This window comes from Equus quagga, chromosome 19 (assembly GCF_021613505.1).
Source record: "Equus quagga isolate Etosha38 chromosome 19, UCLA_HA_Equagga_1.0, whole genome shotgun sequence".
Taxonomy (NCBI): Eukaryota; Metazoa; Chordata; class Mammalia; order Perissodactyla; family Equidae; genus Equus; species Equus quagga.
The window spans coordinates 20141134-20164750 of NC_060285.1; the positions used below are offsets into that span (position 1 = coordinate 20141134).

The window sequence follows — 23617 nt, forward strand, 5'->3', positions numbered from 1 at the left end:
AGTATTTTTCTCCATAACGTGAGGAAGAACCAGTAAAGGTCAGTTCCAATCTAAGTTTGGTGTATATACTCTCTCCCACTCTCAGGCGGAACAGCACAATCCGCGGAGCAGAGACCTCAGGCTTCAGAGAAAGACAGCTTTGCTGCTTGCTAACTTAGTTCTCAAATTACTCTCTCTCTCTGAAGTCTCTAATTCTTCACTTATAAAGCGGGATACTATTAAAAGAGGTTGTTATGAGGACTGAGATAATATAAGTGAAATCATTTAGCAAAGTTTTCTTAACACACATATCAAAACAAATATTTCCAAAGCAAAAAACAAGAAAAAAATAAAAACATCTGTCATACTCTCATAAAATACTACCTTCACATATATGTAACTTCTTCACATTCAAATGTTCAATCTCCCTTTAACTAACTTTTGTTTTCTCTCTTCCTGTTTTGCTGTAGTCTTCAATTTCTTACCATAGCATGTACCTTTTTCATAATCAATGAGGTGCTCTTTCAAAGATTTCCTTTATAGACTAGAGTTAACATTCACATACATATAACTCCCACAGTACTTACCTAAAAAGCGTAAGAATGGAAGTTCCATTATGATGAATTGTGTTTTCATCACCATATAAAAGCTCTGCTTTGTTTTTGGTAGGAGGACTGGCTGCTTCTTCATCTAAAAGAACTAGTAAAGTTTTCACAGTATCTCTGCCACAGTACGCAGTGCCGTGGTTTATGGCATAAGATTTTGGCTAGAACAAAAAATAATTTTAAGTAAATGTAATAATCACCCCAGCTGGGTTAGTCACCTGCCTCTCTTCCACTTCATGTGCCCCTGTTCTCCTTTCTCCTCTATTGTTTAAGTAATAAAACATCAGCCATCAGAAGTGGCTTTAACACATGTGAATATTTCTCCCTCAAGCCATACTAAAATCAATGTCATCAACTTCCAGAAGCATAAAAGAATACAGAAAATAGTATCATCAAAGGAAGACATTAGGTTCTGGTCAAAAATAACATCAGGCTTTAAGTTAGAAGATTTAGCTACCATATAGCTATGTGACCTCAGCCTCATAACTTAACTTCTCTATGTACTTTTTCTCTCTTATACCAAAGAGAGACGGGGCTTTGGTGATCTGAATATCAACTCCACAGATGGCTGAAAGGTCTACTCAAAGGCACAAGCAAAAAACTAGTCGACATTCATTCATTCAGTAATCATTGAGAAGTATATCTAAGTCCCAAGCACTGTGTTTGAAGGTAAGGCTACAAAGGTAACAACCACTGCCTCGAGGAACCCGTAGTCTCCTTGATTAATAAGTAACCATTAATTGCATTACAGAGTGCTAAGTGCGATTTCTAACAGAGCATATACGTGGCGCAGCGATCAGTTTACCCTGGAATCAAGGATGGCTTCATGTAAGAAGAGACACACAGGGGCAGGAGAGGGTATGGTACTTTCAGGGAACAGATAGCATGATATGGCTGAAGAACAGAGTAACAGAGAAAGAGTTATATAAGATGAGCCTGGGAAAGCTTTGTACATCAGGCAAAGAAGTTTTAAGTCAGTCTGTTACAGAGTTAAAATTTCTTGCTTTATTAAGCAAGGAAATAAAACGATCTTATTTAGATTTTAGAAAAATGATGGAAATGTGTAAAATATATTCCAGGGTAAGAATGTTATTAAATCTGGAGACAGGACCACAAACTAAGAGACTGTAATAGTCCAGCTTAGAAATGAAGAACTATGATAGTAACAGTGGAGATAAAGAAAAAGCAGATTAAAAAGAGAGAGCTGGAAAAACTTAGTGACTAGATAGGAGAATAAGGGAAAACATACGATGATATAATACTATATATAGATACATGTCAGCACAAACTCTGAAAGCATTTCTGGCTGGGTTTGATACCAACTTACTAGTTGTGTGTGCTGTATAACACTGGGAGAGTTGCTTAACCTCGCTATGTTTCAGTAAAGTCACTGGTAAAATAGGGGTAATGAAAGTACCTAATCCATGGGATTATTGGACACTGGACGCAGATATCAAAGTTGCCCTTTCTGGGACATCCTCTGTAGCTATGCAGTTGTATTGCTTTCATCAACATGGTGTTGATCTCCTTCTCTGCTTGGCTGACTCAGGCTACCAGGTAAACTACAACGTACAGCTACACTGGAATTTTAACAAATTGCCTACCACAATCTGGTGCTTAATATATATTTTTCATTAGTACCAGAGAAGTCCATATTGTTTAATACTAACTTCACTGAGAATTATTGGATCGTATTTTTCAAAGATTTCTGATTTGGTTGAAAACATAAGATTAAGAACCAGATTGTTTGTATCTTTATTTCCTGTGACAGGAAATGGGAGAGATTGGTGCTCTTAATTATCTGGGTTGTGACAGTTCCTGATTTATACTTATAGTAGTAACCTGGTTGTCATTTGAGCCAAGCTAGTCACAGGGAGGGTTAACACACACGAAATACATGGGCCAACAACCTAGAATCTCCCCCATGTCCCACCTTCAAATTAATCTAAAAACATGAATTGTTACAGAAAAATAGCTAAAAATAGTCCTCGAGGGCTACACATTTTAAAACAAGTATTAAAATATAAGCAAAAGTCTTTCTTCATATACTGGCTATCACAACCACATCTATGAAAAGGGGCTTTTGTTACTTGAATAATTAAACTGCAACAAATGGATTATAATACATGCTCCAAAATTCTGTTCTAGAGCTAAAAACATAGTAGTCGATTTCTCCTATAATACTATAGTTATAATATTGTATACTGTTTGATTATCTATATAAAAAGACAAGAGGTAAAAGTTCTGGGAACACATAGTTAAAAGACTTCTAAGTAGAGGAGAAATTCCTAATGTTTGCACTAGGCTGGCAATGGAGGTAGAAAATAAGAGACCATGGAGATGGAAAAATTCTATAAAAGAAAAATAAACTGCCGAATGGAAACCATTTCCGTTGCTGTTCTACAGAGTGCTTAGTACTGGGGTCAGAACCAGAGAAACCAGGCTCTTATTTTACATCTGAGTAAACGCGAAAATAATTGTTTTATAAGAATAACTATTTAAAAAGACGACAAAACACCTTAATATCCATCAAGAATTACAAATTTCTAGTGCTGCAGGGGATAGTGAAGTTTATCCAATGCCCTACTTTAATAAATAAAGACAATTTGGCTCAAAGATGTTATGATTTACCTAAGTCGAACATAATCCTCCATAATCCTATTGAGAAACTTAAATTTTCAACAATATTTTATGACACAGGAAACATATTCTTCTGACTTAAGAGGCAATAGTAAACAATTCCTACAACAAGTAGAAGAGATAATGTTTTGTATAGCAGAATAATAAACAGAAAGCTCATTACCCGTGCAGGACTGATGTCAGTGGCACTGAAAGCTACATCTCCTTGTTGAGAATTGATAATATTTTTAATCCTTAAATCCAAATCCTGAGCAACTTTCTCTACCGCTTTGTAAAAAGGATCCTTGCTGTTCTGGCCTTTAATCAGCTGCATCTTTATCACTGAGAGAATACGACCCCCTGCAAAGCTGAAAATAGAAATAAAATCGCCTTTATGATAGTATTAGAAATGACAATATGCTTATAAACTTGAAAATATAATTCCCGGAGTTAATCAACACTTTTCAAAGAATATGGCTTTGATCTTATAAATCAAGCAGCAACACATTTAAGAAAAGGATGAGAACTATTAGACAAAATTAAAAAGTTTTTCTAAAAGCAAGTCATTTCAACAAGTTACTTCTTCCTTGATTTGAAAGCTGAAGGGAAATAATTTAGTTATATATGATATATGATAAAAGATTCAGATGCAGGTATATACACACAATATACTTAAAATCCGTACCTTTAAATACAACTAAGATAACAAAAACAACTACCTCTCACTGAATACCCAGAAACCTATATTACTTTAATCTTAAAACCAACTCAACGAGTATTATTACCCCTAAAATATAGATGAGAAAACTGAGTCTCAAAAAGGTTAAATAGTTTGTCCAAGAACACACAGTGTTCTGGGCTAGGAAGGAGGTGGTCAAGAAGGAGACTGACCTGAAATACTTGACATTTCATTCTAATGTGAGAAGGGATATCATATAGAAGCGGAAATTAAGCTAGTTAATACTGATCTAAAGTAAGCCAGAGACTGGACCATCTATGGCCAACAGACAACGGTTTTAAAAACCTGAAATCAATTGTTTCTTTATACTAAGCCTGAACCCAAGTGGATTTGGGTTGCAGTTCCTGCACTAGAAGGCTGACCTAAAAAATGTGAGAAATATATAGGAGGAAGGATTTTGATACATTACAAGGAAGAAATCAGAGGTGTCCAACAATAGAAGAGGGCTCTTATTTGAAGTTGGGAGCTCTCTATCCCTTGAGGCATCCATGGAAAGGCTGCACAGCCCCAAATGAGAAGGTGGTGTGGTCTGGCTATGGCGTCAGATGGCCTGAGCACAAATCACAGCTCCCCCACTTTCTACCTTGGGTATGCTATTTAACCTCTCTGTGACTTTTATAGAGGCATAAAGGAAATTATGAATTGAAGTTTTCATCCTCACAGCCTTACTGCCAGGTTTTATGTTTTGGGGAAGAAGCCAGGTTCCCAAACAAACATTGGAAATATGATTGTTCACATTTAAATAGCTGGTCCAAATAGAGAAGGAAAGTCAGAAGAAAACTGCAGAGAGACATGATGTAGGACAATGCATTGGATCAAAGTCTGCCAAATTTGTCTGATCATCAGAATCACATTCAGTACTTATTTAAAATATCAACTCCAGTTCCCACCCTACTGAATCACAATCTGCAGAGAAGGGCACTGAATAACTGGATTGTCTTAAAAGTACCAGAGGTGATTCTTATGACTAGATAAGTTTGGGAAACATTTCATGAAAAAATTAGCTCCTTGAGAAAGGAACCATATTTGACTAATCTTCATACTACCAGTTTACATTCAGCATACAGAAGAAACGATTGACCTGTTTGTTGAATAAATGACCATTATCACACACAACAATATGAAGTCTTTAATATATATTTCACTATTATTCATATTATTATTATTTGCAATGCAAAAGCACTTAGGGGGTTTCCATTTACACTATAGCAGACTAGATACTCTGGGGGAACATCTCACTGAGCTTGGCTGGAATGGGCGGAAATCTCCAAGTACCACCCAATCTCTCCCCAGAAAAGGAATAAACAAGAGCTGGAATGGAAAGCTGGAGGCTGTGAGTGGTAAGTAAGCACGATGAATGGGGTTTTCCTGAGGACAAAAGTCTCCAGTAGCACCGTGATCAGGACAGAAAGTCCTGAGTGGGAGAGGGCAACCAGAGACTTTCACACTGAATCTGAACCTTCCAAGGGGGAAGGGACCACTAGTATGGCTTTTATTAGATTTATTCTATGTATTTTATATTTTTGAAGGTTTTTTTTTAACATTTTCTATTTGGTGATGGCATAGAATACAATTGCTTTTTGTTTATCGACTTTGTGTCCAGCACCACTGTTAAACTTTACTATTAAAAATTTTAATAATTTGCCTTTAGATTCTTGGAGTTTTCTACATATATAATCACATCGTCATCAAATAGTTTTATTTCTTCCTTTTCAATTATTATATCTCCTATTGCTTTTTCTTGCGTTATTACACTGAATCGGACATCCAATACTATGCTGAAAAGAAATGATGAGAGCAGGAACTCTTGTCTTGTTCTAAATCTTAAATAGAATGCTAAAACATTTTACCATTAAGCAGGTTTTCTTAGCTCATTTTACACTGAGAGGGAGCCATTTAGGGTGGGTATGGCCCAAGAGACTTCACCTTGGTCAGTCCCCTCCTACCTCAGACTTTAGTGGCTATAAGAACAGATCCTCCAAATCACCAAATTCAGCAAATACTCTCAAAATAAAAGCTGGCTTCCCTTCTTGACTTCCCTCTCTGGCTTTCTTCCTTCCCCAAGTTTTTGGCCTGTTTTTTCACTACATTTTCCCACTCATCAATATAAGAATCATTTAAAAGATATGTTATCCAGCATCATTAATTATTTTCAATGCAAGGGTCAATCAAGGGACCAGGTCTTCCATCTATCTGTAATTGGAAGTCCGAGGGGACTCTAAGAAGTCTTTTATTTATATAGGCACCTTCTTTTTCAACTAGTTTTTTCTTAATTTTCAACTGAAAGCACAGAAATTAATTGGATGAAATGTAGCCAAAATGAAAACATAATTAACACTATGTGCTTTTTCTGGGAAGTAATCTCTAATGGAAGAGTTTTGGAAAAGATTCAAAAGGATAATAAAATATTTCATAGTGTCATAGTGTCAATTACAAGGACAAAAAAAAGCTTTCAATGATATTAGGTAAAAGTTACCTTTGCCCCCTTTTCTCATTCCTTCTGCAAGAACAAATATGCTAAATTTTAAAGATGATATAATTCCCCGACTGAATAGTATTTAGGAAGAAATTTATAAGATTTGTATCTCAGATACTTGCCAAGCTCAACATTTTGACCCTTGGCAAAATACCCCAAACACCAGTGCTATGACTAGTCGACTTATTGCTGTGCATTCACCACTAGGGTCAACCATCAGCTCTTCAAATATCTGCTCAGCAACATGGTGGCATAATTCAAACTCTTGCTTCTAGAGCCTAGAAACTCCTGAGGTTTTAACTCATATGACACCAGGACATTTGTGCTAGGCAAAGGGGATATGAAATGAATAAAATATTTCTTTTTAAGAAGTCATCATTGATCATATGATACAGCGAGATACTGAAGGTACAGAGGGAGTCTGAGTAGGGAGGTAAGGGAAGAAGGTGGTACCCAGGAAGGCATCCCACAAGACACATTATGACTACTCTGGATAAACATTAACAGAATAATTCAGGTGAGAAAGAGGTAAACTGCATCTCCTGACTACTAAATGCGTCACATTAGAGCCCTAGGGCAAAAAGAGAAAAATGAAGCTAGTGAGGGAAAACGCAATTAAATCCCCAAGCTTCTATCAAAACATGGCGATTGACAGAGAACAATAAGTAATAATACACACAAATGATTGGCAATACCTTAATGTAATTACTGACTATCTTTACATTGATTAGCTTTTCTTTACCATCTTCAAGAATTTAATAACTATTTGCTAAAATAAATTATATCTTTAAAAATTAAATGTGATTAAAAGTGTCACACAAAATGTATCAAAAATGCTTCTAAAATGTTTTTAAGTAAGAAAAATGTAACATAGGATTTTGCATTGAATAATTTCAACAAGACTTAACATTCTATAAATGCATAATATTTAATCCAATAAGTATAATGTAGGTGTGCATTAAAAGTTATTGTGTAATACACTTGAAATACAGAATTTTAAACATTTGAGCAACAGGGAACTAACCAAATTACGTAAGCTGAAACCCCTAATTTAAGACACTTTTCAGGTCAAAGTATAGTATGCATTTTATGGTGGCATCTACTGGCAAAATGTAGAAATGCAGCCAAACTATAGCTAAGATGGCCTGATGAAAAGCTGGCAGTGGGGAGGTTAAGTGTGCAAATCCATTCTTCTTTGATTTCTTCCCTGTTGTCTATTCTCCATCTTTCCTTGGACTCAAAGATTATTGTGATTCCCTACCACCACGACCACATTAAAAGACAAGCAGTACAAACTTATACTCAGTCACAAGAGTTAAATACATTTTTATCTCTAAGTTTTAAGGCTGAGAGACAGAGACCAGAGTGAAATACAGGCAGGAGTTGGACCATATAGAATTTGTATATCATACTGAGGTTTCTGGAGTTTTATCCTGTACCTAATACGGAATAGCTGAAGGGTTTTAATCACGGGAGTAACATTTGCTGTTTAGAAAGATCACTGGCAGCCGCAAGGACAACAGGATGGGGTAACTCAAGACTGGAGGCAGAATCGACATCTTGGAGATAAGTGAAAAAGTCCAGGCAAGAAAGGATGAAAGTCTGAAAACAGACTTTTCATAAAAAATGTAAATAAGATAGTAGTTATAGGAATAGAGATGAAGAGAAGGAATATCAAACATGTTAAGTAAGAAGAACTGATGGATCTTGGTGAGTGAAGGGATAGAGAAAGGAAAAAGAGGAATTTAACATACATTCCAGGTGCTGGCCTGGTTGCATAGTGGTTAAATTCACATGCTGCGCTTTGGTGGCCCTGGGTTTGCAGGTTCTGATCCCCAGTGTGGATCTACGCACTGCTGATCAAGCCATGCTGTGGCGGCATCTCACATACAAAGCAGAGGAAGATTGGCACGGATGTTAGCTCAGGGCCAATCTTCCTCACAGACACACACTCACACACACACACAAAGATAGGTTGCAGATTTCTGCGTGGGTGGCTGGAGGGAGAGAGGCTTTATCAAGCTGGGCAGTTCAGGAGGAGAAGCAAGTTTGCAGGGAAAGATGAAGATTTAGTTGGGACATGTTAAGTTTGAGTTGCCTTTGAGATAACAACCTGTACGTAAAGATATATTTTTGAAACTCAGGAAAGAGATTTGAATTTCACTGAAATATAGATTTAGAATTTGCATACATGCAGTCAGAGAGGTAGGTGGAAAATAAGAGAATGAAATCTCAGAAGTTACGGGTAGAGTGCTGAAGAAAATAATCAAATTTGAGGACTCAAAAGAGACCAAAGACTATGCCAACTAGAAGATCATAAGTGATCTTTGGCAGAACAGCTTCAGTAGAGTGGAAAAGTGAATGAGTGTAAGTCAGTTAAGTACAGATAAGTAAACAAATATTCTACTCTGTGCCAGAAGCTGCACTAGGGTTAGGGAATATTGGTGAAGAAAGCAGTAAAGCCCTCACAGAGTTTACAGCCTAGTGAGAAATATATAGTAAATAATCATAAACTGGGAAATGGACTAAAAAATAGTATTTTTTTCCCAAGAATTTGAGCTGTAAAAAGAAAGAGAAGGAACTGACAAAGACAGAGAAGATGGTTTGTCATTTTTTTCTTAATCTTTTTAGACTGGGTTAAAGTACTAGGAGAATTTGAAATTGTAAGACAAAATGAATAACCAATGAAATAATGTCCCAAAAGTATACCCATAATATACTCAGTGTAGAAAATATCCTCTCTTCTCCCTATCTGGGCCTCATTCCACCGCCATTCTCCATGTCTGCCTAACTCCTTCAAATTCATCCTTCAAGATTAGGTTCAACTGTACAACCATCCAGGCTCCCACAAACTAGGTCAATTGTCCTCTCCTCTGTACATTCTTCTATTATTGCCTAAGTAGGATATATGTTTTTAGTTTTTATTAATTTTTTAGATTATGAAATGAATATACACTTAATATATGCAAAAATCACCATAAAGAAATGAAGATTGCTCAGGCAGACTATTTAGACACCCACTTGAATACACCCACTATTTAGACACCCAATTCTTCAGTGTCTTCCCTAGAACATAGAATAATTGGTCATTATGACCAGATAGGATACTCAAAATAACTGGCTATCAAGCTGAAGAATTCAAGTCTATTCTCTCACCCTAGATGCCTCTGAAATGTACTTCTATCCTGTCGTATGAATGTACTTCTAACCTGTTGATAACTTACCACAACCAGAAATTCCTCCAAAGGGAATGTAATTATAACAAATTACACTGGATTGAGTACATGCATTTATATCTTCTCTTTCCTAAAACCCCCCTCAAATGACAAAAAAGTGAGGATTTTAAATTCATAGAGAAAAAAAGAACGGAAGAGAAGACAATAGTCAATGATAGCAGAAACACATCACGAAAGTATGGAAAAATGAAAAGCAAATGGACAAGTAGTAACTGACTATCCGGAACAGAGAAAGCTAAAACCTAGGTAACTGCTAAAAGAGACAAGAAGAAGCAATCACAGAAATTCTCAGAAACTGAAGGCAATATTGAAGGCTATGATAAGGTAGGGGTGCAAACAAGAAAGCTAGGTGAGAGTCTGTATAAGCAACACCAAGATCCCTAAATCTCCTCTCCTATTCTGAGCAGTCAGACTAGTGCACTTCTCTCACTTCAGCATGGAAAGCAGGAATACTCTGAAGAAACCAAGCCAGAGAGCCTCCAGACCTAGAGGCACCAGGGACCGAAAACACAGGGATTGAGTAAAAGTCTACACACTGAACTGGGAGACTCAGCATCAACCATCCTAGCTCAAATCCCAGAATACTGCCAGCCAGACTTACAGCTTTCAGAAAGAGACTAAAGAATGCCTCCGTAGAAATTTTCGGGTAAGTCCCAAAGAAAAGACCTGTGGTTACTGAGATCTGAAGAAGCCCCAACAAGAGCCAACTGGCCACCATGCTATAATGACATCCACCATGCAGAGCTGCTAATCAGCTTTCTAGGGCCTCATTCTTGAATATGAAAGGACAATCCAGAATCACCAGACATTTGAGGAGCACCTCTAACATGAAAGAGGGCAAAACAAACAAAAAGAACATTTGACTTAAATAAAGCAAAGACCAACCAAGAAGCAGATAAAAATAATCTTAGAAACTAAATATAATAATCTTAGACAGACAAATGAAACATGACATAAGACCACAATCAAATGTGAGAATAGAATAAAGATATGTGTCTCCCATTTACTTTCTCTGAGAAAGCTATTTGAGCAAAATAAGGGATTTACCAATTAAAAATAGTCATGAGATCCAGGAAACATGGCAGAGGCAAAGAAAATTCACAAGGTGATGATGAAGCTTTAGGGTTGCCACTCTGAAACAGACCTAGGAAGACATCATATAGCTTAGCTGTGGGCAATATTTACAGAGTCATAATAATATAAATTCTAAAATATGACCTAATCTGAAACTGTGGCATTACTACTAGAAAGATGAAAGAAGAGAACTGTGTGCATGTGTCCGTGTATATGGTAGGAGAGGGGAGAGGGGAAAAAGGCGTGTTAGGAGGTTGGTGAGTGGGTAGCAAATCCTCATCTCCAATGGTAGAAAGTTAATAGGTAATGTCTAAAATTGAAAAATCAAAAATAGAAGCATAAAAATTTCATTTAAATGAGGAATATCTAAAAACAAACATAAACAAATATTTAAAGTCAATTCCTCTGAGGAGGACTTTTTTTACTATACGTTTGTAGTACCATTTGACTTTAACAAAGTGTACCTATATTGCTTTGCTAAGAATAAAATATTTAAAAAAATTAATTATCTGCTATCAGAAGAAATGGCCAGGGAATATATTATCTGAAAGCTCAGAAGATGTCACTAATATTGACTATAAGTCATATTCAAAACTCTCTTTCAAATTTACTTCCCCATAATGGATATCAATATGAGAAGATAGAAGGATGCAATTCAGAACAAAATCCTGAAAAAAATTCTTCTTGAAATCTTAAAATGGAAAGAAGTTTCATGGAATAAAATATAGTGATTAAAAGAATGGGTTCCAGGGCCAGAATTGACTGAGTTCAGATTCTAGCTCTGCTACTTAATAACAATGTGACTAAATTACTTAGTCCCAGTGCTTTAGTTTCTTCTTCTCTAAATTAGGTATTTATATAGTACCTATAATGTAAGGTTGTTGTAATGATCAAACGATAATCCCCATAAAGAGCTTAGTACAATGTCTGATACATAGTAAGTGTTCAATAAATACCAGCTATTTTATTAGTACTATGCTATGACATACCAACTACAGTGACAGTGATGTACCATGATTGCAGCATATACAACTTACTTCTGCCCCCACAAATTAATTGAAAAATTACTCACCATCCAATATCCTCATATTATAAATGGGAGTCTATCAGTCAAAAAACAGTCTTACATCCAATATCATATAGAAAACAAACTTCAGATGAATCAAAGATTTATGCATAAGAAAATGAAAAAAAAAAACTAGCAAAAAATATAATATAGAATGCATCATGTTTGTCAATTTCCTTACTCATTCTTGGTATGGGTTTCCTTTATTGCTAAATAGAAAGTTTAAAGAAATTATGTATTCAGTCATTTCCAGTACTCGAAAATCGATTTCTTCTCCCAAAAAAGATAAATGGTAAACCCTCTTCTCCAGTCAAATTTAATTTGAACATGGCATTTGACTTTGGCAAAAATTTTGCAATCATAGATAGGCAGAAATTCAAGGGGATAGGTCATGTGATTATAATTTATTCATCTAGATATTTTGCTTCTCCCTATTATTTGGTCTTATGCTTGATCATTTCAATAGCTCTTATATTTGAATCTATCTCTGATTCGGTGAAGTTTTAAAGACAGATTAATAACACACATTTGTAATTTATGAAAAATCATTACCTTGGATTTGGTATTTCTCCAAGAATCTCATCTAATTTGTCAATGAAATGAATAAAATTAGACAATCCTTTTACATGTGTCCTTAAAGGATCAGATGGTGATGGTGCATATCCTTTCCCTCCAAGCTCTATTGTTCTAATAAATGATGTGGCCACCTGTGAATTAAAACAAATGATTTAGTTATGCTTAATGATTTAGGAAGTTAAACAACAATTTACTTTATGAAGCTAGGTACTTTTCTATATTTCTGAGTATACAGGTAAAGTGAAGCATTTTTTATGACTCATGCCACACTTTGATTCTGAAGCAAATAATCAAAGAAACAAGTGCCAGGCAGAAATCATGCCAGCAAGGGTGATGGCAATGCAGGTGGATGGAGATTAAGGAGTCAAGTAAGGGGACAAATTAAGGGCATAAGAGTATATTCATAAAAGTATATCAATGACTATAAAGAATTAGTTTATGAATATATTCTTATTAGGTTGACTGCTGGCTACTGGAATTGTTATATGGGACAAAGGAGTTTTTCAGTGTCAATTGTGTTGATTTATTCAAGGTTGGGCAATTAATTCAACTCTTCCAAGCCTTAGCTTCTTTATTTGTAACATACAGATTAAACTGGATAGTCACTAAATCTCATCCAGATTTCACATTTTAGGATTATTTGATCATGTGTAGTTCAAAAGGCCTTGCCTATACAATGATAAAAATATGTATATGATGGCTATACATAAGAGCACCTCCATCAAAGATGAACGTTCTAAGGCCGTATTTTTCCAAAGTGTTTCTCAGGATACCTGAGAAACACAAATGCAATGAAATTTCAATAACTGGGGGAAAGTTCTATGGTTAAAAACGTAGGAAACAACAGATTAAATAACAAGGTTAACTTAAGCAGATTTCTTTACAGCAGGACTTCTCGGAGTTTTTGATACACAAACATGTATTATGTATATTCAATGAGGGAATATACTATTTTCAGATTTTTTGCCCTTGGAAACATTTGTTCAAAGACCCTTTAATAGGGACTTTTTGCCTTTGGGAATATTTATTTGAGGAGAATTTAATAGGGCGAGCACTCTACAGATTACATGTAAGGAAACACCGCGTTAGAGAAATTGGTCCCTTGTGAAATTTGAAGGATACAGTAAAAACTAAAAATACCATGGATTTTCAAATACAGACAGAGAACATATACTAACAATTCAAAAGTTGTTTTATCCTAGTTACAAGAATTCTATATTAAGGTACATGGATATACTGTTCAAAGAGCCTTTAAGAAATCTTGAAAATGTAACATGTCCATACCAAAAAGATAGACATCTGTTTCTCTCGAGCAGCATGTTTCAAATCGGTGAAGGCTTCTCTTCCAAGTCCTCTATCAGGAATATTGAGAATATGAGCCAGAGCCAGGTCATTCTTTGAATTCACTAGCAGGTTTAAATATGAGTAGATAATTTTCTTTGCTAGTAACTTCACCTGTACAATAAAATATTATTTTCCTTATTGAAGTTGTTCCAAATCCATAAATAAGGTTTTTTACATGCAGTAAAAATACTTATGATCATTTAATGACAATACCTCATTCAGCTCTTCGGAAAAAAGAGAATTGCCATATCAACCAAAAGTCTGGTTGGACAATTAACACACTCTTACTCATTAAAACAACTTGCCACCAGTGAGAATCTATGAGTAAATAACAGTCATCATAACTGTTGGAAAATGTCTCTTAAAAAATGGCATAAAAGATACAGTCCGAAGTCTGTATTTCTAACGAGGCCCGATTTCATTCCCCTGTATACATTTGCCACTAACTAATAACCAGTAATGAAGTCCCCTAAAGCTTAGGGCATGGTCCAGCTGGCACTATTTGGTCCTATACCTACATCCCTTACAGGGCTAAATATAATGGCTGAAGTTGTCAAATTTTTGGAGAATTACTAGATACCTACCAACTTTGACAAAACCAAATAACCAACTAAGTATTAAAATAAAGAAGTTCAGGCAAATGCTAAACCAATTAATAACAAGTAGTTGATGTTGACATTTAACTGGCCTAAAACAGAGACATAGACCATTCAAATACAAGATAAGAAATATTTGAGAGAAGTTGATATGAGCATCAGTTTTCAAATATACTGGACTTGTCCATCAGTCAAATGATAAACCAGGGCATTCAATGATCTTTTTTTAAAAAAATAAAAACTAGCTATTTACAGCTATTCAAGGGCTTATAACTTCTAGTACTGGGGAAGTGATTATGTGACCTCCCACTATAAAATATTAGATAAAATTTTAAAAACATAACTATGTAAAGACACTGGAAATCATCCAAAAAGAAGACAGAAATTGGAGAATTTAATCTTAAAAGAACTGCAAGAAGAAGGGTAAGAATTCCAAGTTTGTGGTTATTCAAGGCCCTACGAATTCCAGTAATGGGGGAGAAGTGAGTGAACATGTGAACCCCACAGACAACAAACATGGAATATTAAATAAAAAATTACAAATGCTATTTAAAGACACTGGAAAGTGTCCAGGGGTAGTCAGAAGCTGGAGGAACATTAAATTTTAAAAGAATTGAGATAAGATGTGTATGGCACAACTAGAGGCACTCACAACTACAATATACAACTGTGTACTGGGGTGATTTGGAGAGAAGAAGAGGAAAAAAAAAAGGAAGAAATAGGCAACAGCTGTTAGCACAGGTGCATTCTAGAGTATATATTTTAGAGATGAAAAGTACAAATAATTGAAACAAAATTTGCTGGGTGGGCTCAAGGGCAACATGGAGAAAGTGGAAGAAAGTCACAGTGAACTTACAGATATAGCAATAGAAATTACTAAATATGAAAAACAAAAGAGGAAAAAAAGAAGAAAGAATGAAAGAGATCTGTGGGACAAGTTAAAGAAGTCCAACAGACACATAATTGGAATCCTGCAGAGCAATAAAAGAAGCAGAAAAAATATTTCATAAAATTATGGCCAAAAGCATCCCAAATTTGGTGGAAAAACACTAATTTAGAGATCCAAGAAGCTCCTCAAGTAGGAAACACACAAAGAAAAACACTTCTATACACATTATAATCAAACTCTGACAGCCAAACATGAGAAAAAAGTCTTGAGAGTAGCCAGAGCAAAATGGCACATTACATACAAGGAAACAATAATAAGGTTAACAGGTCATCAAAAAGGAAGTATGAAAGCCAGAAAACATTGGAAAAACATATTAAATATGCTGAGAAATGATCTTAAAAATTACTGGACAATTATAATAATCAAGATAGCATAGAATTTACAAAGGGACAGATGCTCAGATCAACAAAACAGAATAGAGAGTCTAGAAATAGACCCAACACAGATACAGCCATTTAGTTTTTTGACATAGGAGCAAAAGAAACAATAGAGAAAGGACAGTCTTTTCAATAATTGGTGTGGGAACAACTGGTCATCCATATGCAAAACAAATGAACTTCTCCTAACTTAAGACCTTTTATAAGGTGTGGATCACCTTATAAAACTCAAAGTGGATCATAGATATTAATGTACAATATAAAACTATAAAACTTTTAGAAGAAAACATAGGAGAAAATCTTTATGACTTGGAATTGGGCTGAGTTATTAGATGTGACACCAAAAAAACAATTCGTAATAGGAAAAAATTGAGAAATTCAATTTCATCAAAATTAAATTCCTTGTATGCAATTCTCTTCTTGTTCTCACCCTCTCAACTACTTTTACCCCACCTTCTGCTCTACAGCCCTCTTCGTTTCTAACTCTTAGACGTTGCTTCCAGACTGTTCACTTGAAATCCTCTCTATTCCCTTGGAAAACTGGACTCAAATTTAAACTCAATCACTCTCAAAAGATATGAAATTCATAAGTCTTTCAGTGACTGATAAGTTAGCTAAAGACTCAGGAATTTATTATCCATAAACTCTAAGAAAATATTTTCCTTATTAAAATTAAAAATTCTTCATATTCCATTCTAATTATATTTTAAATGAGAAAGCCTAAAAGAGATTTTAAAAGGCAGCAATAAAAAATTACAAATCAGGTGGAGTGACATCAGCCTCATGGCGGGGTGAGCTCTTACCTTAGACTCTCCTAAGATAGAATGAAAAAGACATTCATAAAATAACATAGGACATCCATACAACACAATAGATATCTGAGAGACCCACGCAGATAAACGTCTGAAGGTGGACATGCTGGACCCTCCAGGAGGAAGAGAAAGAAGGTAAGGTAATCACCTCTCCCTCCCCAGCAGCGACCTAAGGTGTGGTACCAGGCAGCTATGAGAGGAGTGGGGGAGGGGCAGCTCTCTTGGGAGTGCCTTTGCACTCTGAGTTGCCAACCAGCTGTTGGAAAGCTCCAAAACAGAGTAGGCTAAGCAATTGCAGAGGTGTCTTCATCAAGCCAGCACCCCAGGAGGGCAGATAGAGAGGACAGAGCAAAAACACTCCTGGGATCACACATGCAAAAGAAAGTGCCCCACTCCCCCGCCTGGGACACCAACTCAGCCTGTTGGCCAGAGTAAAGGACCCTCGACAGAGCACATGTGCGTGCATTTGTACAGCAGCAGTGGTGAGCAGGCAATCGCAGATGGGCCCTGTCAGCATAGATTAGAAAGGATAGTCATAGATGCTAGGGATCCTGGCGGGTTCAGAACACACAGCTCCTGACTGCCCCCACCAATCTTGGCAGGTGGAATCTACGACCAGAAACTATCACTATGCAAAGGCACAAATCCACTCCATCAAATAGTATGAAGAAATATATTAATACTCTAGACCAGAAGGAAAATGACAAGCACCCAGAAATCAATCCTGAAGCCACAGAAATTTAAAATCTAAATGAGAGAGAATTCAAAGTAGCTATCAGAAAAAAACTTGTGAGAAAATTCACAAAGACAGTTCAATGAAATTAGGAATAAAATTAATGAACAGAGGGAATTCTTCACAAAAGAGATTGAAACTATAAAGAAAAATCAATCAGAAATGTTAGAGACAAAAAACACAATAAACGAGATAAAGAAAAATCTGGAGTCCTGGAATAACAGAGCTGATATTATGGAGGATAGAATTAGCAATTTGGCAAACAGAAATATAGAAACGCTTCAGATGGAGAAGAGAGAGAACTAAGACTAAAAAGAAATGAAGAAACTCTCCAAAACATATCTGACTCAATTAATTGAAATGCAGCATAAGGATTATAGGTACCGCAGAGGAAGAGGACAAGGAGAAAGGAACAGAAAGCTTGTTCAAAGGCATAATAGCTGAGTACTTCCCAAACCTGGGGAAGGAGCTGGAATTATAAGTGAAAGAAGTTAATAGAACTAATAATTACATAAATGTAAATAGATCTTCTCCAAGACATATATTAGTAAAACTGGCAAAAGTCAATGACAAAAAAAAATATTAAGGGCAGCAAGGCAGAAGAAAATAACTTACAAAGGAACCCCTGTCAGGCTTTCAGCAGATTTCTCACCAGAAACCTTACAGACTAGGAAAAAGTGGAATGATATATTCCAAATTCTGAAAGACAAAAACCTTCAGCCAAGAATACTCTATCCAGCTAAAATATCCATCAGATATGACAGAGAAATAAAAAATTCCCCAGATAAACAAAAGCTGAGAGAGTTCATTGCCACAAGACCCACCCTCCCCAACAAGAAATGATCAAGAAGGCCCTCATACCTGAACAAAAAAGAAAGGGTTTACAAAGTCTTTAGCAAGGCGATAAATAGGCAGACAAAATCAGAAAATTGCAGCTCTCTATCAGAACAGGTTAGAAACACTTGATTATAACATTAAAGATAAAGAGAAGGAAAACATCAAAAAGAAGTATAATCTTGTCACTTTAAACACAAACTCACAGTACAAAATGGAATAAGCTGTGACAACAACTTAGAAGGGGAAGAGGAAATGGATGGAACCTGCTTAGACTAAAGAAATAAGAGGCTATCAGAAAATGGACTATCTCACGTACAAGATTTTTCACACAAACCTCATGGTAACCACTAAATAAATAATCAGAACAGAGACAGAAATGATTAATAAAGAGAAAACTGAGAAAACCAACATAGAGAACCACCAAACTGAATTGGCAGTCTGAAATACATGGGATGAGAAACAAGGGAAATACAGAACAACCAGAAAACAAGTGATAAAATGGCAGCATTAAGCCCTCATATATCAGTAAACACTCTAAATGTAAATGGATTGAATTCTCCAATCAAAAGACACAGAGTGGCTGGAAGGATTGAAAAACAAGATCCAACAAAATTTCCTGGAGAGGAAACACATCTCAACTCTAAATACAAACACAGGTGCAGAGACAGGGATTGAAGATGATACTCCAAGCCAATGGTAAACAAAATAAAGCAGGTGTTGCAATATTTATAGCAGACAAAATAGCCTTCAGACAAAAAAGGCAATGAGAGACAAACAGGGGCAGTATATAATGATAAAGGGACATTCCACCAAGAAGACATAACACTTATAAATATATATGCACCCAACACAGGAGCACCAAAGAATGTAAAGCAACTATTAAGAAACGTTGAAGCAGATACTAACAGCAACACAACAATAGCAGGGGACCTTAACAACCTACTTACACCAATGAATAGATCATCCAGACAGAAAGTCAACAAGCAAATAGGGGAATTAAATGAAAAACTAGACCAGGTGGATGTCATAGATATATATAGAGCACACCATCCAAAAACAGCAAACTACACATTCTTGTCAAGTGCACATGGAACATTCTCAAAGGTAGACCAGGGGCCAGCCCTGTGGCCGAGTGGTTAAGTTCACGTGCTCTGCTTCAGCAGCCCAGGGTTTCGCCAGTTCAGATCCTGGGCACGGACATGGCACTGGTCATCAGGCCACGCTGAGGTGGCATCCCACATGCCACAACTAGAAAGACGCACAACTAAAATATACAAATGTGTACTGGGGGTATTTGAGGAGAAAAAGCAGAAGAAAAAAAAGAAAGATAGACCATATGATGGGAAACAAAGCAAGCCTCAATAAATTTAAGACGACTGAAATCATATCAAGCATATTTTCTGATTACAATGCTATGAAACTAGAAATCAAGTACAAGAAAAAAGCTGAGAAAATGACAAATACGTGGAGACTAAACAACATGCTACTGAACAACCAATGGATCATTAAAGAAATTAAAGGAGAAATAAAAAAAATATCTGGAGACAAATGAAAATGAAAATATGCCATACCAACTCATATGGTATGCAGTAAAAGCTGTCCTGAGACGGAAATTCATAGCAATACAAGACGACCTCAACAAACAAGAAAAATCTCAAATAAGCAATCTTAAATTACACCCAACACAACTAGAAAAAGAAGAACAAAGTCCAAAGTCAGCAGAAGGAGGGAAATAATAAAAATTAGAGCAGAAATAAATGAAATTGAAACAAGAAAAACAATAGAAAAGATCAAAGAAATTAAGAGCTGGTTCTTTGCGAAGATAAACAAAACTGACAAAGCCTTAACCAGACTCACCAAGAAAAAAAGGAAGAAGCTTCAAATAAATAAAATTAGAAATGAAAGAGGAGAAATTACAACAGATAACACAGAAATACAAAGGATTCTAAGAGAATACTATGAAACACCATATGCCAACAAATTGGACAACCTAGAAGAAATAGATAAATTCTTAGACTCATACAACCTCCCAAAACTAAATCAAGAAGAAACAGAGAATCTGAATATACCAATCAGAAATAAAGATATTCAAACAGTAATCAAAAATCTCCTAAAAAATAAAAGTCCAGGACCAGATGACTTCTCTAGAGAATTCTACCAAACATTCAAAGAAGATTTAATACCTATTCTTCTCAAACTATCCCCCCAAACTGAAGAAGACAGAACACTTTCTAACACATTTTACAAGGGCAACATCACCCTGATCCCAAAGCCAGACAAGGACAACACAAAGAAGGAAAATTACAGGCCACTATCACTGATGAACACAGATGCAAAAGTCCTCAACAAAATATTGGCAAACCGAATAAAACAATACATTAAAAGGATCATACACCATGATCAAGAGGGATTTATACACGAACACAGGGATGGTTCAACATCAGCAAATCAATGTGATACACCACATTAACAAAATGAGGAATAAAAACCACATGATCATCTCAATAGACACACAAAAAGCATTTGACAAGATCCAGCATCCATTCATGTTAAAAACTGAATAAAATGGGTATAGAAGGAAAGTACCTCAACATAACAAAGGCCATATATGACAAACCCACAGCCAACATCATACTCAATGGGGAAAACTGAAAGCCATCGCTCTGAGAACAGGAACAAGACAAGAGCGCCCACTCTCACCACTCTTATTCAACATAGTACTGGAGGCTTTGGCCAGAGCAATTAGGCAAGAAAAAGAAATAAACAGTATCCAAACTGGCAATGTTTGCAGACGACATGATTTTATATATAGAAAACCCTAAGGAATCCATCAGAAAACTATTAGAAATAATCAATAACTACAGCAACGTTGCAGGGTACAAAATCAACTTACAAAAGTCAGTTGCATTTCTATACTCTGATTATGAGCTAACACAAAGAGAATTCAAGACACAATCCCATTTACAACTGCAATAAAAAGAATAAAATATCTAGGAATAAATTTAATGAAGGAGGTGAAAGACCTATACAATGAAAACTACAAGACATTATTGAAAGAAATCAACGATGACATAAAGAAATGGAATGATATTTCATGCAAACAGATTGGAAGAGTAAACATAATTAAAATGTCCATACTACCTAAAGCATCTACAAATTCAATGTAATCCAATCAGAATCCAAATGACATTCTTCAAGGAAATAAAACAAGGAATTCTAAAATTCATATGGGGCAACAAAAGACCCCAGATAGCTAAAGCAATCCTGAGGGAAAAGAACAAAGATGGAGGCATCAGGATCCCTGACTTCAAAATATACTACAAAACTATAGCAATCAAAACAGCATGGTACTAGTACAAAAAGAGACACACAGATCAAGAGAACACAATTTAAAGCCCAGAAATAAAACCGCATATCAGGGCCAGCCCGGTGGTGCAGCAGTTAAGTTCCCACCTTCTGCTTTGGTGATCTGGAGTTCAGGGGTTCAGATCCTGGGTGCGGACCTATGCACCACTTAGCAAACTATGCTGTGGCAGGGGTCCCACATATAAAATAGAGGAAGATGGGTACAAATTTTTGCTCAGGGCCAATCTTCCTCAGCGAAAAAAGGAGGATTTGTGGCAGATGTTAGCTCAGGGCTAATCTTCCTCAAAAAAAACCTACATGTCTACAGACAGCTAATCTTCAACAAACAAGCTAAGAACATACCATGCAGAAAAGAAAGTCTCTTCAATAAATGGTGTTGGGAAAACTGGACAGCCACATGCAAAAAGTAGACCATTATCTTTCATCATACACAAAAATTAACTCAAAATGAACTAAAGACCTGAAGGTAAGATATGAAACCATAAAATTCCTATAAGAAAATATATGCAGTACACTCTTTGACACTGGCCTGAGAAGGATCTTTTCAAATACCACGTCTACTCAGGCAAGGGAAACAAAAGAAAAAATAAACAAATGAGATTACATCAGACTAAAGAGCTTCTGCAAGGCAAAGGAAACCAGGAACAAAACACCACCAGCTGGGAGAAAATATTTGCAAATCACATATCCAACAAAGGGTTAATCTCTAAAATGTATAAAGAACTCATACAACTCAATAACAACAAAAGAATCCGATCAAAAAATGGGCAGAAGATCTGAACAGACATTTTTCCAAAGAAGACATACAGATGGCCAATAGGCACACGAATAGATGTTCAGCATCACCAATCATCAAGGAAATGCAAATCAAAAATACTGAGATATCACCTTACACCCATTAGAATGGCTATAATCACCAAGATAAAAAATAACAAATGTTGGAGAGGTTGTGGAGAAATGGGAACCCTCACACACTGCTAGTCGGAATGCAAATTGGTACAGCCACTATGGAAAACAGTACGGAGATTCCTCAAAAAACTGAAAATAGAAATATCATACAACCTAGCTACTCCACTACTATTTGTCCCAAGAACTTGAAATCAAGAATTCAAAGAGACTTATGCACCCCTATGTTCATTGTAGCATTATTCACAATAGCTAAGATGTGGAAGCAACCCAAGTACCCATTGACTGATGAATGGATAAAGAAGATGTGTTATATATCTACAATGGAATACTATTCAGCCATAAAAAAGACAAAATTCTCCGATTTGCAACAACATGGATGGACCTTAAGGGTATTATGTTAAGTGAGATAAGCCAGACAGAGAAGGACGAACACTGTATGATTTTGTTCATATGTAGAAAATAAACTAACACATGGACAAAGAGAATAGATCCGTGGTTACCAGAGGGAAAGGGGATTGGGGGGTGGGCATAAGGGGTAAAGGGGCACATGTATATGATAACTGACAAATAATAACGTACAACTGAAATTTCACAATGTTATAAACTATTATGACCTCAATAAAAAGATAAAAAATAATTTTAAAAAATTACAAATCATTAAGAAGTAACTTAGACAATGTTTAAGGAAGTCTCAAGTTCATACACATCTTAAAAGCATTTTTACAGATAAAATGCTTATGGATTATTTAAATTTCATGTGGAAAACAATTCTTGAAAGCTGAGAGGCAGTCAGAGTCAATTTAAAAAAACCTCACTGGACAGGAAAAGGTTATCTTAAATACGGACTCGAAATATAATTTAAGCAAAATTGATTAAAAAAAATGTTTAAATATTAAACCCACGAAATCTTTTTTCTTAAATATTAAAGATACTAGCTAAATGTTACCTTTGTAGAGGGGTTCCCTGATTTCCCAATATGAAGTAACAATTCACATTCTCCCCTTCTTACCACCCTATTATAACTCTGCGTAACAGCCAATTATAATCCTCAGCATAGATCTTAGTACTTTCTGATATTTTGTTTATTTTCGTAATTTTTCTACTACTTTATGACCTCCATGAGAGCAAATGATGCATCCCTAGGGCCTAATAGAATGACTGGCATTATAGTAGGTAATCAACCCATTTTTGTTAATAGGTTCGCACTCAGTTTTTGTTCAATGATGAATGAAAGAAAAATTAATACATGGCCCTTTTAAACGTTTCAAAACTGAAACTATTGATAAAATCTTACCTGGGATCCAATAAGTGCTCATATATTTTT

General features: G+C 35.8%; 1 protein-coding gene across 1 annotated transcript in view; it reads right to left on the minus strand.

Annotated features, from left to right (window-relative positions):
• Positions 1 to 23617, minus strand: part of PARPBP (PARP1 binding protein) — a 63165-nt gene that overhangs the window by 14079 nt on the left and 25469 nt on the right. The window contains exons 5-8 of the mRNA XM_046646841.1: positions 13655 to 13825; positions 12347 to 12501; positions 3388 to 3571; positions 567 to 745 (exon numbers count right to left, since the gene is read on the minus strand). Coding sequence (XP_046502797.1) covers positions 567 to 745; positions 3388 to 3571; positions 12347 to 12501; positions 13655 to 13825 — 689 coding nt within the window. The remainder of the gene's footprint in view (positions 1 to 566; positions 746 to 3387; positions 3572 to 12346; positions 12502 to 13654; positions 13826 to 23617) is intronic.